Source organism: Anolis carolinensis, chromosome 2 (assembly GCF_035594765.1).
Source record: "Anolis carolinensis isolate JA03-04 chromosome 2, rAnoCar3.1.pri, whole genome shotgun sequence".
NCBI classification, from domain to species: Eukaryota; Metazoa; Chordata; class Lepidosauria; order Squamata; family Dactyloidae; genus Anolis; species Anolis carolinensis.
The window spans coordinates 188,317,901-188,331,468 of NC_085842.1; the positions used below are offsets into that span (position 1 = coordinate 188,317,901).

General features: G+C 42.0%; 1 protein-coding gene across 1 annotated transcript; it reads right to left on the reverse strand.

Annotated features, from left to right (window-relative positions):
* Positions 1 to 1,818: 1,818 nt before the first annotated feature.
* Positions 1,819 to 13,522, reverse strand: LOC100565726 (P2Y purinoceptor 11). The gene is made up of 2 exons (XM_016997054.2): positions 10,240 to 13,522; positions 1,819 to 4,439 (listed from the first exon to the last, which is right to left on the reverse strand). Exon 2 carries the CDS (start codon positions 4,436 to 4,438, stop codon positions 3,407 to 3,409), a length of 1,032 nt encoding a protein of 343 aa, XP_016852543.1. The 5' UTR covers position 4,439; positions 10,240 to 13,522; the 3' UTR covers positions 1,819 to 3,406.
* Positions 13,523 to 13,568: the final 46 nt, after the last annotated feature.

A 13,568-nucleotide genomic window follows, 5' to 3' on the forward strand; every position in this document is an offset into this window, starting at 1 on the left:
TCCCTCTTTCTCCTGGCATTTCCAGCATTTCGTTCGTTTATCTTTCTTGTAGTGACCTAATTTTTTCGGACTTATGTACCACCTATATATCATTTTGAACTGGTTTTCTCTAAGATCCGAGGCGTAATTAAATTTCATATTTTTTCCCCATAGCTTTTCCCATTCTTCGTATAGGATTGGTCTTCCTATATCCCTTGCCCACTGGGTCATACATGTCTTTACATGTTCAGTTTCAGTGTCCCATTCCAGTAATTTTTTGTATATTTTTGTGATCAACTTATTTTCCGAGTTCAGAATTTTTCCCCAGTCCGAATCCAAATTCATGAAACCTTTCTGTTTATCTTTGTTGAATTGCTCCTTTATTTGTCTGTAGTGTAGCCATGTTATTTGCGGGGATAATTTCTGTACTTCTTCTTGTGATCTTAAAAGGTAATCATTATCCTGTCTTATAACCATGTCCTTATATGTTGGCCAGTTCAGTTTTCCTTGCTGTTCCTTCAATATTATTCCTAGAGGAGCTAACCACAGTGGGGTTTTGGGGAACATCCTGTTTCTATATTTTGTCCATATCTTGTTCAATGAGTCTCTTATTGTATGGTTTTTGAATGTTCTCGCTTCTTTTTTGTCTGGGGTGCCCCATGTAAATATATGCCAGCTAGATTTGAGGTTAAAGCCCTCTAGGTTTAGAGTTTTCTTACTTTTTAGGAGCAACCAGTCTCTTACCCATGTTATTGCACAGGATTCATAGTATAGTTGGAGGTCTGGAAGATTCATTCCTCCTCTGGATCTGTCATCTGTAAGATTTTTGAATTTTATCCTCGGCTTTCTTCCTTGCCATACGAATTTCGATATATCTTTTTGCCATTCATGGAAGGGTTTTTGCGTCCTAATGATTGGTAGGTTTTGGAATAGAAATAGCATCTTTGGGAGTATATACGTCTTGATCGCTGCTATCCTTCCTAGTAATGATAAATCTTGACTATTCCAGCTGTTTAGATCTTTCTTAATTTCTTTCCACTTGCAGTCATAGTTGTTTTTTATAAGATGATTATTGTTTGCTGATATATTTATTCCCAGGTATTTCATCTGGGGGGGGGGGGGGAGTTTTTTTAAGCGAATCATGAAGAGTAGTTCCATAACGCAAAATAATTTAGAAATTAGGCTCCATCGATAAATTTCAGTGGACACTCAAGACAGATACACTTCAGTGTACACTCATGGGGATTGGTTAAGCAGTTAAAATTCATGAGTAAACCAGTTTTTTTTAACCTGAAAAAATTCGGGGGGGGGGGGGAGGGGTTGAACCCCTAAACCCCGCCCCCCTTGGCTACAGCCCTGGTGTGGTATTGCAGAGGTCTATCATCCTATGAAGTTCACTGGGGTCCTCTACAGGTTTCAATGTCTGATGTAATAATTTTACATCTTGCTGCGGTAACTTAGCCAGATGCTTCTGTGGTTGCCCAGTTTTCCTCCAGGCTCTGAGTGCGTTTCAGTGGCTCTGCAATGGAACCCCCATTGGAGCAATGGGTTAAATCCTTATGCTGACAGGACCGCTGACCGACCGCTGACCAGTTTCTCAAGTCACTCCTAACACAAGAAAAAAAAGTGGCTCTGCAATAAGTCAGTGAAGGGGCGAGAATAGCAGCTTCCATAGTGACCAAAACAGACACAGATGTAAGTTTAACTAATGCCCGCATATGCCAATATCAAGATGTTAACCTCTATACCAAGGGTCCTCAAATCTTTTAAGCCGAGGGCCGGTTCACGATCTCGCAGACTGTTGGAGGGCTGGACTATAGTTTGAAAAAAATGAACGAATTCTTATGCACATGGCACATGTTATTTATAGTGCAAAAAAATTACGAAAGAGCAATACAATATTTAAAATGAAGAACAATTTTAACTGACAGAAGCGTACCAGTATTTCAATGGAAAGTGTGTGTCTGCTTTTGACTGAACAGATAGTCAATTTAATGAGGATTGTTGGTGACAACACAAGTGCCTTCAATTCATTTCTGATTTAGAGCGACCCTAAGGTTTAGGGCAGGGGCCAGGGATGTGACCTTGGAGGGCCACATTCGGCTCATGGGCCTTAGTTTGGGGATCTCTGGTGTATACATTGATTATGCAACTAAAATAATCTCTCCAATATAGAACAAATCAATACATTACCCTCAATGCAAAGACCAAGTCTTCTTTGGTTGTAGAATTGTGATAGTAGAATTTTTCCATCGTGGCTGGAGAAGTCATAGTTGTAAGATCCCTCCGCAAACTGCGCTACAAGAGACTGCATGAGGAACTAGAGTAGACAAGTTTGTACTCTGTGAAATGTCAAGGGGCAAGCAATCTCATTTCCAGAGATTGTATTATACATACTGAGCAGATGATAATTTCCACTGAAACATATCAGACCACATCCAGCAGAGCTGTTTGACAGCAGATAAAGTCACAGCTCAAAGAAGGGAAAGGAAACCCTTAAGTCTGTAACTGGAGAAGGAAGTGCCTTGGGTCCAAGCCGAACTTGCCTTCAGCGACTTCACCCTAACCCTACACTCTCCTCAGAAAACATATCTGGCAGAAATGAAATATTTACAACAAGAGATAGAAGTAAAGTGTTCTGTACATAAATAGGAATGACAAGCATGGAACTGAACTCAATGAACTTACGACCCAACTTGTTGTATGACTTTGAAAATTAATTTTTCAGGTTCTCAACCCCAGATGTTTTTGGCCTTCAACTCCCAGAAATCCTAACAGCTGGTAAACTGGCTGAGATTTCTGGGAGTTGTAGACCAAAACACTTGGGGACCCACAGGTTGAGAACAATTGGCATAACTGTTTAAAACAGAATCAGTGGTTGTTGGTGGCTTCCATCATGTCAGTCACATTGGTTTTTAGCAGTGTTGCATGCTGAACACTGTTCCACAAAATAGATCCACCACATGGGTAGATCAGCGATTCTTGAATTCCAGGTGTCTTTGGACTTTTATTCCTAACAATTTGAGCCACTCTGGCCAATTGTAAGAGATTCTGAGAGCCAGTGCAAAAAGCATCTGAAGATCCACAGTTCGGGAATATTTAAAGTTCAGACTAAAAACTGGAATGTATTCCCAATGGCATGGAAGGCAACATCTGCCACTGGAAGTAATGTATTGCCATTATTGTTGGGATGGTGGAGTCCGAGGCTACATTTTGCATCTATTACAGTGCCTAGCAAAATTATTGCATAAGATGCCTCTTACACAATGTCAGAAAAGGTAGTGACACTAACACAAGGCAATACAGGTTTGGGCTACCCTACTTCATCCCATAACTTCTCATTAATAATACAAAATTTCTTCTCACTGTAGTACAGGAATTGCAAGGCCATTGTAAGTCCTATCCATGAGAAATTATGTCAGCAATACTAGTCCTGGGGTATTTGAGAAGGCAGTTGGTTACACAGTCTCATTTCCACATTCTTTTCTTCTTCGTGCATCTCTTTCCTCCATCGAAAACACCCGAAGCAATACTTCTGCAAACTGTCAGTCAAGGCAGCATAAACCATTGGGTGGATGCAGATGTGAAAGTTGACCAAGATCTTGGCCATCTGATAGAAATCATACACGAAGACATTGCAATTATTGTGCATACGATCATGAAGGTTCTCGTGCATACGGTTGTGAAGGTTCAGGTTGCGTAAAACATGAAAAGGCAGGTAGAAAATGGCATAGAGGACCACCACCATGCCAACCAGGGCCTTCACTTTGAATTTTTCCTCTGCTGTGAGGCCATGACTGTGGATGACTGTGCAGACAATGGCAATGCAGGAAAAGGCAGTAAGGAAAAAGGGCAACCCGCACCCAAAAGCTGCTAGGAACAGGCTGTAGGGCCAGTATTTGGGCAACTCTGCCCTGGATGCGCTTCCCAGACAGATAGTTCTGCTGATGTTGTTTTCAGAGGAATTTTCAAGGATGGAAAAGGTAAAAACAGGTGCTGAGATGGTCATCACCAGTAACCACACTGCCCCACTGACAAGCTTGGCATGGCGAGTCTCTAAGCGGCTATGGGCAAAGAACGGATGGACAATGGCAACGTAACGGTTCAGGCTGATGCAGGCGACAAAAAATGTGCTACCATAAAAGTTGCAGAAGAAGAGGAAGCGGTCCAGTTTGCAAAATACAGCACCGTATTTCCAGTCCTTGGGAGGGTAATAATAAGATGCTATCGGTAACAACGAGAAGGCATAAAGGAGGTCACTGACAGTCAGGTTGAAGACATAGACGATGCCAGTGTGCCACTGACGTTCTCGAACGACAAAGCGGTAGATGGCAAAGCCATTCCCAACAACAGCCAAAACAGACTGGAGAACAAAGATGAACCATATTTTTTCTTGGAAAATGTCCAATTGTGATATGCAGTTTGTGGACCCATTGCTGGAATGCTCCTGAAGGGACATCCTGGGGAAAGGAGAAAGTAAGATTCAAATCTTCCAGCATCTTAATGCTATGGTGTTAAGTAAACCATATAAACTAGGTAAGAAATATCCATAGACTGCTGTGTTTCATCATAGGCTTTTCAAATTAGACTCAACTATTGCTTCCCTATGCTGGAGAGCATTGGCTATCACAAAAACTGTTATGGTATATACTCACAATCCTAGCCTGATCTCTCAGGCATGATTGTGGACCTGATCCTATTACCATGACTGAATTTAGATTCTGCGAGGGCCCTTCCACACAGTCCTATATCCCAGAATATCAAGGCAGAAAATCCCACAAAATCTATTTTGAACTGGGTTATCTGAGTCCACACTCAGATAATGTGGGATTTTCTGCCTTGATATTTTGGAATATAGGGCTGTGTGGAAGGGTCCTTAGAAGTCCTATCTGCTTAAAAAAATTACCATGTGCTTACAATTTTTTTTTTAAAAAAAAACAACCTCAGCCTATACTTTAAAGTTCTCACTTGCCTACTAAATGATTTCACAATTTCCAAAATTTGATTCTGTAATTTGTATTTAGCATTTTTATTGACATCCCTCCATGCATAGAGGGTCCCTCCTTTGTGCTCCAGGGGTGGAAATACTACGCTGTATGTGGATACGGGAGGGGGGGGGGGTGTTGAGGGTGAAAAGAAATGCACAGATGCAGGATGAGTGACATTTGGCTTGACAACAGGCCATGTGAAAGGGATCTAGGAGACATAGGGCCCTTCCACACAGCCATATAATCCAGAATATCAAGGCAGAAAAACCCACAATATCTGCTTTGAACTGGGTTATCTGAGTCCACACTGCCATATATTCCAGTAAAAGCAGATAATCGGGGATTTTATTCAGCTGTGCGGAAGGGGCCTTAGTAGACTAACCCATTTATATTTTATGGCTGCTATGATACATCTTAAATGAACACTGCTGTTAGGTATTTTAATGCAATTGTATCTTAATTGCTTTTAGGTATATGTTTTAATTTACTATGTCTTATTGATTTTTTAAAATTATTTCCATCTTGATGCTTAATTTTGTTATAAGTTTACTGTTGTTACTGTGCATTATCTTGTATTATTTTGATGTGTTTGTACTCATTTGAGGCATTGAGCATTTGCCTTTTTGTTTTGTGTCTGTAAACCACCCTGAGTCTCTTCAAGGGGAGAGGGTGGTCTAGAAATAATAATAATAATAATAATAATAATAATAATAATAATAATAATAATAATAATACAAAGAACAAACCTAATCTTGGGTTGTTGAGCATTTTCCGGGCTGTATGGCCATGTTCCAGAGTGTACCTCATAAACTTTGAGGATGCCTGCCATAGATGTGGGTGAAACGTCAGGAGAGAATGCTTCTGGAACATGGCCAGCCTGGAAAATGCACCACAGCCCAGTGATTCCGGCCATGAAAGACATCGACAACACAAACCAAATTTTGTTTGTATCTTGGTGGCTGCCTGCAGAGGCGGTTCAACCACCAGGCCAACTAGGCAGTTGCCTGTGGTGCCATCTTGTTGGGGGCGCCATCGAGGCAACTCCTGTCTCCTGTGGCCTGCCTCCGCCGCCACGCCTCCCTCCGCAAGGAAGGAGCCGAGGTTGCCCCTTTGGGGAGCAGAGAAGCGCCGCCAGGAATGCGTTTGGGACTTTGCAGAGCAGAGAAGCTGCCGAATGCCTTCCTGGCGAGGCCTTCCTGGCGTTCGGCGGTTTGGGGAGCAGAGAAGCAGCGAACGCCTTCTTTCTTGCCAGGAAGGAGTTTGGGGCTTTGGGAAGCAAAGAAGCGGCACTTCTCTGCTCCCCAAACCACCAAACGCCTTTCTGGCGAGGCCTCACCAGGAAGGCCTTGCCAGGCATGTGTTCGGGGCTCCTGGTGCCCGCGCTGGGCCTGCCTTGCGGCCTTCAGAGATTGTGAGGTTAGTGGGGTTTATATATCTGTAGAAGGTCCAGGGTGGGTGAAAGAACTCTAATTAATCACCTTGATTAGCATTAAATAGCCCTGTGGCTTCAAGCCCTGTCTTCTTCTTGCCTGGGAGAATCTTTTTTTGGGAGGTGTTAGCTGTCCCTGATTGTTGCTGCTTAGAACTGGATTATATGAGGCCCCTTCTACACAGCTGTATAAAATGCACACGGAAGTGAATTATATGGCAGTGTGGAGTCAAGATAATCCAGTTCAAAGAAGATAATATAAGATTATCAATATACAGTACAGTCTCACTTATCCAACATAAACAGATCGGCAGAACGTTGAATAAGTGAATATATTGGATAATAAGAAGGGATTCGGGAAAAGCCGATTAAAAATCAAATTAGGTAATCATTATACAAATTAAGCACCAAAACATCATGTTATACAACAAATTTCATAAAAAAGTAGTTCCATGCGCAGTAATGCTATGTAGTAATTACTGTATTTACAAATTTACCACCAAAATATCACAATGAATTTAAAACACTGACTACAAAAACACTGATTACTAAAAGGCAGACTGTGTTGGATAATCCAGAACATTAGATACGCGAATGTTGGACGAGTGAGACTCTACTTTAATATGAAATAATTACTGTGATAGAATAATACAGAACAATATAATCTCTAAAACCAGGACAGTAAATAAAGAGCAACACTCTGAAAGCAGGGAAATTGGGAAATCCAGAAAGGAAACAATCAGGGCCAGCTAACACAGACAAAAAATAAAATAAAAAATGTTGTATATCCCCTGATGGCGCAGCATGTTAAAGCGCTAAGCTGCTGAACTTCTGGACCGAAAGGTTGCAGGTTTGAATTGGGGGAGCAGCGAGAGCCCCCGCTGTTAGCCCCAGCTTCTGCCAACCCTAAAGTTCAAAAACATGCAAATGAGAGTAGATGAATAGGTATTGCTCTGGCGGGAAGGTAATGGCGCTCCATGCAGTCATCCCACATGACCTTGGAGGAGTCTACGGACAATGCCAGCTCTTCGGCTTAGAAATGGAGATGAGCACCAACCCCCAGAATCAGACACGACTGGACTTAATGTCAGGGGGAAACCTTTACCCTTTACCTTAACCACCACCAATTCCTCAATACTTTATTTCCCATACCACCATACTTTGCCACAGCAACGTGTGGCCAGGCATAGCTAATAAGATTATAAATGGGTTATATAGCTGTGTGGAAGGGCCTTATTTATTTATTATTATTTATTTCCAGCATTTATACTTCACCCTTCTCACCTGGGGGGACTCAGGGCGGCTTACAACAGTTGGCAACATTTAATGCCAAGAACATAATAATACAACAAAAACAGTACATATCATCAATTAAAACTATAAAAATACATCATTAAAATACATTATAACACAGCCTTGAGTCTACACTGCCATATAATCCAGTTCAAATCAGATAATCTGTATTTTATAGGCAGTGTGGAAGAGGCCTAAGTGAGGCCTAACTCTGCCTGTCCCCTGGGCTGAGTGGGTTGCTAGGAGACCAAGTGGGCAGAGCTTGGCCTTCTAACTGGCAGCAATTTGATAAAAACAATTATTCCTCTCCCTCTAATTAGGACTTTATTTTTGTTTTCTTTTTGTTGTATGAACGTAGAGGCATGGATGAGGGGTTGTGCTGCCAAGTTTGGTGTTTCTGGGATGTGTAGTTTTGTTGTTTTGCCCTAGGCCGAAATTTCATTACCATTTTATGTATATAGATAACCTGCACCTTGAATTGGGCTCGGAAAATAAACGGCAGCCAATTGAACTCTTTAAACAGGGGGGTAGACCGCGCCCTGTAATTTGCTCGTTAGTAGCCTGGCTGCCAAACGCTGGACTAGTTGAAGTTTCCAGGCCGTTTTCAAGGGTAACCCCACGTAGAGTGCATTGCAATAATCCAGTCTAGAGGTAACTAAGGCATGGACCACCATGGTCAGATCTGACTTCTCAATGCAGGGTCACACTCCCCTTGTCCAGTTCTCTGCGGAGGTCATCCACCAAGGCGACCAAAGCCGTCTCAGTGCTGTATCCAGGTCTGAAGCCAGACTGCAATTAGTCCAGAAAATCAGTATCTTCCAAGAATCCCTGGAGCTGAGAGGCAACCACCCGCTCCAAGACCTTGCCCAAAAAAGGGAGATTAGAGATTGGTTAGAGATTAAAATATTTAATCATAAATGAGTGCCGATGAGCATATTAATGGTATTTTTCTGCACTACTGAATAGCTGCATCCTCTACTTAGAACTGGGATCTGAAGGACTCAATACTTCTATACATGTATTGCAAGCATGACCAAGGGACCCCAACTTCAGTCCCTGCAATTTCCAGTTTCCAACAAACCCATTATTTTTCAAACATTCCCCATCTCTTGAAAACACCCACAGCAATGATTAACAAGATAAAAATTCTTACTAATTGCACTTTTTCTGTTGAAATTCTCCATCTCTTATTAGTCATAAACATAACATCTTTCACAACACTACCATATTTGTTTGGCTTAGGGAAGAAAAAGCTCCTAACCAAAGCACATATCATATATACTAGTATAAAACTATGGATTTTGATGTCATCTGTGGATAAGTCAAAAGTCATTCTGAATAGAGGGGAAAGTTGCAGTGCTCCCTCACTGCTATATTTGTTCAACCTCACTAGAGGGATATAAAAAATTGACCTATTAGTCACATTAAAAAACCTTTGTTTCAAATAGCTTCATCTGTTATGACAGTGTTTCTCAACCTGGGGGTTGGGACCCCTGGGGGGGGGGGGCGCAAGAGGATGTCAGAGGGGTCACCAAAGACCATCAGAAAACACATATTTCTGATGGCCTTAGTTAATTGTAGGTTAACTATAAATCCCAGAAACTACAACTCCCAAATGACAAAAATCAACCCCCCCCCCCCCACAAGCCCAACAGTATTCAAATTTCAGCATTTCAGATATTTGTGCCAAATTTGGTCCAGATCCATAGTCGTTTGGGTTTACAGTGCTCTCCGGATGTAGGTGAACTACATCTTCCCTAAATCACTGTCAATTCCTCCTAAATACCTCCAGTACCTTCTGTTGGTCATGGGAGTTTGGTGTGGGAAGTTTGGCCCAATTCTATAGTTGGTAGGGTTCAGAATGCTCTTTGATTGTAGGTGAACTATAAATTCCAGCAACTACAACTCCCAAATGTCAAGGTCTATTTTCTCCAAACTCCACCAGTGTTCACATTTGGGCATATTGAGTATTCGTGCCAAGTTTGGTCCAGCGAATGAAAATACATCCTGCATATCAGATATTTACATTATGATTCATAACAGTAGCAAAATTAGAGTTATGAAGTAGCAATGAAAATAATTTTACGGTTGGGGGTCACCGCAACATGAGCAACTGTATTAAGGGATCATGGCATTAGGAAGAGGAAGGTTGAGAACTACTGTGTTATGCATTGCCTTTGGAGCTTTAGCAGGGTGAAAGTGGACAAATAAATACTTTATATAAACAATTAGTTAAATGTAAAACCTTTTCAGGCTCTTTTAGTGGTTCCTCTTAATCCAATTCACTAAATAATAAATAATGATGATATTTGCATCCAGGCTTTTTCACAGTTTGAGAATCAAGGAGGTTTACGGCAGATTGAAAGAAACAGTTCACGTTTACAAAAGACAAATATTAAAAAGCTGCTCTGGGGGAATCAGTAACAAATTAAGGCATTACAAGTTAAGTTTAGCTAGACATTTCCACACTTTGGAGGACAGGATGACTGTGCCTGTATTCTGCTTAATTATGCAATGAAAATAGTGACCCCATCATACATACATACATACCTGTGTGATTTCTAGATCTTTCTTCGGTGAACAGCTGGAGCTCTTCAGATTTTTCTGCTCTTGTTAGAGAAGTTACCAAATCCGGGATCAGATGAGCAAATGGGGAACTGGGCTAGACACAGGGTTGCTAAATAAAAATTGGAATGAACTCTTTGTACCACAAAGGGCCACCTCTTATAGTTGTTAACACATGAATGTCTGCTTATAAGCCACTAGCAACTTGAAGGCAACTGCTGTGACTGTCTTATGAAGGCAGGAACAGAATGGAAAGAAAATGAGCAATGCAACGGCAGGGAGGGGTGCAGGCAGACAGCCAGCTGCCAATGTGTGACAAGATGCTGAGTGTAGTACTGAGAGGCTACAGCTCAAAGAGACTCAACTCAAAGTACACCACAACCTCCTCGGAGAAGCAAGTATGGATGGGCGCGTGACATGGAATGAATCAGTTCTGAGCATTACTTTAGAAAATCTGGATTACAACTCCCAGAATCCCCTTGAATTTGCTGATGGTGTAAATCTGGGACGGGGCGGTTCAATACAGAATCTGTTACCAAGCTCTGGTTCCTGGCTAGAAAGAAGCTGACATCTGCTTAGCCTTAACCCAAGGGTCCTCTATCTATGTCACTCACCACATCATGAGCTTTTAATGTTCTCAGTAGAACTCTATATACCAGTTATTTGGTGGTCGAGGCTGGGGAAGGGATGGTGCATTCACTGTTTACCCCTGGGATTTTGCAATGATAGAGCTGCTTAGCTTCATGTAACAGCTAGCCCTAGCCCAAACCTAGATCTGGACTTAATCCTGACTCTAACATGAGCTCTGGTCCTAATCCTAGTACCAATCCCAGTACTAACACTGTTGTCTTCAATGGTGTGGAAGAGTCCAGTTTGAGGTCTCAGAATGCAAATGCATGCTTTGGCAAAACTCCACATCATACCCCACTCAAATGAAACATCTAGAGATTGGTCCGATGCAGGACCCATCTCCCCACCCACCACATTTCCTGGACATCACTTGCGGAACGGCACAGTAGGCTCCATTTGACAAATAAGACACATTTCTAAAGGGATGGCCCTGGCAACATAAGGGGGAACTTGGCTTTGACCACATCCTGAACTTAATCTGAATGAAGGTCAGCTCTCTTTGGAAAGCGGGTGATGTAGCAAGTCAGAAGGTCCTGCACGAGACCATATACTTCACTGCGCCAGACACCTCGTGGCTTGCAACTGTATAGCAAGACCTGCATAACTCTATCCTAGTATGGTAAAGCTGTTCCACCTGTGCAGAAACCACATAGGAAATTTAGCTTTGCATAAACTGCAGAGCTTTTTAAAGATAGTTTCCAGCCCCTGCTATTGCTTGCTGCACTTGAAAATGTGAGAGCACTTAATGACGTGCCTTGTGGTTGGGACACCATTTCCTCCCTGCCCCAATATTTCCCTTCACTCTTCACTTTTAAAATATTCTACATCTTATGATGCAATGGATGCTTAAAGGTAAAGGTTTCCCCTGAAATTAAGTCCAGTCGTGCCCGACTCTGGGGGGTTGGTGCTCATCTCCATTTCTAAGCCAAAGAGCCGGTGTTGTCCATAGACATCTCCAAGGTCATGTGGCCGGCATGACTGCATGGAGCACTGATACCTTCCCGCCGGAGCTGTACCTATTGATCTACTCACATTGGCATGTTTTCAAACTTCTAGGTTGGCAGGAGCTGTGGCTAACAGCAGGCGCTCATTCTGCTCCCAGGATTTGAACCTGGGACCTTTTGGTCCGCAATTTCAGCAGCTCAGCGCTTTTAACACACTGTGCCACCAGGGCCCCCTAAAAGGATGCTTACAAGTATTAATATATTGCTCGTTGAAGTCTCATGAATTACTAAAACATATTGTGTTTAAGCCTATATATCTCAATCTATATTCAAAATTGTTTGTCTTGTCTGTGTATTGAATGTTTGCTGCTTATGTATGTTCTGTGATCTGCCCTGAGTCCCCTTCAGGGTAAGAAGGGCAGAATATAAATACTATAAATAAGTAAATACTCATGTCCAGCAATTGTAAATTTTAAAAGATTAGCCCCAAAACTCTGAGCCAACTTATCCTTGGGTCAATGTAAGCATTGTACCATATGCTTAAACAAAAAAACAAAACAAAAAAAGGAACCATCCCCCTCTCTAAGCAGAGCGATGAAAAATGAGTGCTCGGATCATCCCAGGAAAGCCTAAAATAACTAACCCACATAACTCTCCACCACGCCACCAATTCTGGCCTTTCTGAATCCCTGGGTGGGAATATGGTGGCAAGGGCAGCAGTCTTGAGGTGGTGCCTGTGCTTTACCTTCTACCCAGAATGATACTCGAATAATCCATGGTCAAATTCCATAATTTTAGCCCTGAAACCTATCCTTGGCTTATAGAGGTGGTCAATTTATACATAGGTATATATTTTACATGATTTGGTTAGGGGACTCTTTATTCCCAAAGTGAAAGTAATATGGTAGTGTTGGGAAAGACATAAAGTTTATCAGTGATACAGGCGGATGAACTGGTCAGGCATAACTGAGCCAAAGAGATGAATGATTTCTACAGAAAAAATGAGCATGTAAATTCCTACCGAAATCAGTGGTTCTTGAAAATTCCTGTTGCTGGCTGGATTATGGTAAAGCAATAGTTAGTGAAATATGTACAGCTAAGAATTTAGGGAACAATTTAGAATTTACTGACATAATGGCCTTCCGCCTCAGTTTTTTTTCTAAATTAAATAAAAACTAGATATCAAGGAAATGTGCATTGGCTTTGATTACCACACATTTTTCATATGTTTCAGCATGTTTTGAAAAAAAAGTCCATATTCAGCTTCTAAAGATTAGTCACAAAATAAAGCAAGCAAACTGGCAAGATACAAAAGTAAGGATCAGTGTTATAACAAACAGAAATCTCCCATCAGCTCTACTTCTAAATATGTCTAAGCACAGTCTGGTCTGATTTTAAGTGTAGGCTATAGAATCAGTCTAAGATGGGACTGTGGGCAAAGAGTGGTCATCCAAGTGTTGCTAAAGTACACAATACTGTACAGCTAATAGAATCCTAGAGTTGGAAGGGACCCCATGGGCCATCCAGTCCAACCCCCTGCCAAGAAGTAGGAAATTCGCATTCAAAGCACCCCCCAACAGATGGCCATCCAGCCCCTGCTTAAAAGCCTTCAAAGGAGCCTACACCACATTCCGGGGCAGAGAGTTCCACTGCCGAACAGCTCTCACAGTGAGGAAGTTCTTCCTGATGTTCAGGTGAAATCTCCTTTCCTGTAGTTTGAAGCCACTGTTCCGCGTCCTA